The sequence below is a fragment of the Hyalella azteca genome, unplaced genomic scaffold (genome assembly GCF_000764305.2).
Source record: "Hyalella azteca isolate HAZT.00-mixed unplaced genomic scaffold, Hazt_2.0.2 contig10255, whole genome shotgun sequence".
Taxonomy (NCBI): Eukaryota; Metazoa; Arthropoda; class Malacostraca; order Amphipoda; family Hyalellidae; genus Hyalella; species Hyalella azteca.
In genome coordinates, this window is record NW_025940301.1 from 1 (window position 1) to 1,587 (window position 1,587).

Below are 1,587 nucleotides of genomic sequence, written 5' to 3' on the forward strand. Positions count from 1 at the left end.
CGTAACCTAACCCCCATTTAGCCCCCAACCCTCACTTCCAACGTCAACCTAACCCCCATTTAGCCCCAACCCTCACTTCTAACGTCACCTACCCCCGTTTTGACCCCAACCCCTCTCTCCCAACGTCACTTAACCACCATTTGGACCCCTCTTAGGCCCCAACCTCTTACACCCCAACCCTCACTTCCGACGTCACCTAACCCCCATTTAGACCCCAACCCTTTACTTCCAACATCACCTAACCCCCGTTTATACCCCAACCCCTCTCTCCCAACCTCACCTAACCCCGTTTAGACCCCAACCCTCACTTCCAACGTCACCTAACCCCCTTATACACCCACATGTCCCCTCACTTCTTATGGAAGTCAGGGAAGAAGTTGAAGTTGCCGAACAAAATGTCCCTGGCGTCGGTGACATGGCGGGGGGTGGTGGGCAGGTCCAGGTGGTGGTAGTAGCGGTCAACCGCGAAGTGCAGGTCCCTTACAAGCTCCTCCTCGGTCTCCAGTAGCTCCGCGATGGTCGCGCTGACAAAGGTAGCGGTTAATAATTAGGGTAAAAAGTTAATAATGAGGGTAAAAATTAGTGTAAAGTGTTAATAATGATGCGTAAGTAGCGGTCAACCGCAGAGTGCAAGTCCCGTACTAGCTCCTCTTCGGTCTCCAGTAGCTCCGCGATGGTCGCGCTGACAAGAATAGCGGTTAATAATTAGGGTTAAAAGTAATGGAAATGGGTAATAATGATGGTAACAAACATCGCGGTTAATAATTAGGGTTAAAAGTAATGGAAATGGGTAATAATGATGGTAACAAACATCGGGGTTAATAATTAGGGTTAAAAGTAATGGAAATGGGTAATAATAATGGGTAACAAACATCGCGGTTAATAATTAGGGTTAAAAGTAATAGAAATGGGTAATAAAGATGGGTAACAAACATCGCGGTTAATAATTAGGGTAAAAATTAGTGTAAAGTGTTAATAATGATGCGTAAATCTTACTCACGTTATAAGCACCCAAAATTTCCATATCCTAACAAATGAGAATTTTTCATCAAATTCTTATCCAGTAGCTTCGCGATGGTCGCGCTGACAAGAGTAGTGGTTAATAATTAGGGTAAAAATTAATAGAAATTGTTAATTATGATGGGCAAATCTCAGTCGTGTCATAAGCACCCAAAATTTTTACACCCTAACAAAATTTGGGTGTGCCCAGGATTCGGACGAAGGTTCGTTATGATGGCTTAACTTTATTTAGGGTCTGCTCGGCCACCCATGAAAATCAGATTCTGGTCAGAAACTTCTTTAAGACTTTGCTCAGAGACTTTTAAGACAAACTGCTCAGAGGTGCACTTCGAGTCCGGCCGTAGCGGACATTAGCGGCTGATTTACGCGCTCCCCGAGTCCTGGGCGGCACCTGATGCAGAGTTGGGGCAGCCGCTAAATTAATGTATGGTACCTCACCTTCGTTTAGCGCGGGCTTCGTCCTCGGCGCTGCTCCGTTTTTTCTTCGGTCGAAAATTTCGAATTTCGGCGAGCATGGCCGAGCGGAGGGCGTCGCCCCCCGTGGGGGGCATCGCCTCCCCCTCCTCT

General features: G+C 46.9%; 1 protein-coding gene across 1 annotated transcript; it reads right to left on the reverse strand.

The window, feature by feature from the left end:
• Nucleotides 1-353: 353 nt before the first annotated feature.
• On the reverse strand, nucleotides 354-1,569 carry LOC108681291 (obscurin; the record flags this gene model as incomplete). Its single annotated transcript, XM_018170311.1, is given in 2 exon segments — nucleotides 354-524; nucleotides 1,459-1,569. Coding segments are annotated over 2 exon segments (248 nt in total), but the record flags the coding sequence as incomplete, so codon positions are not given.
• Between the last annotated feature and the right edge of the window lie 18 nt (nucleotides 1,570-1,587).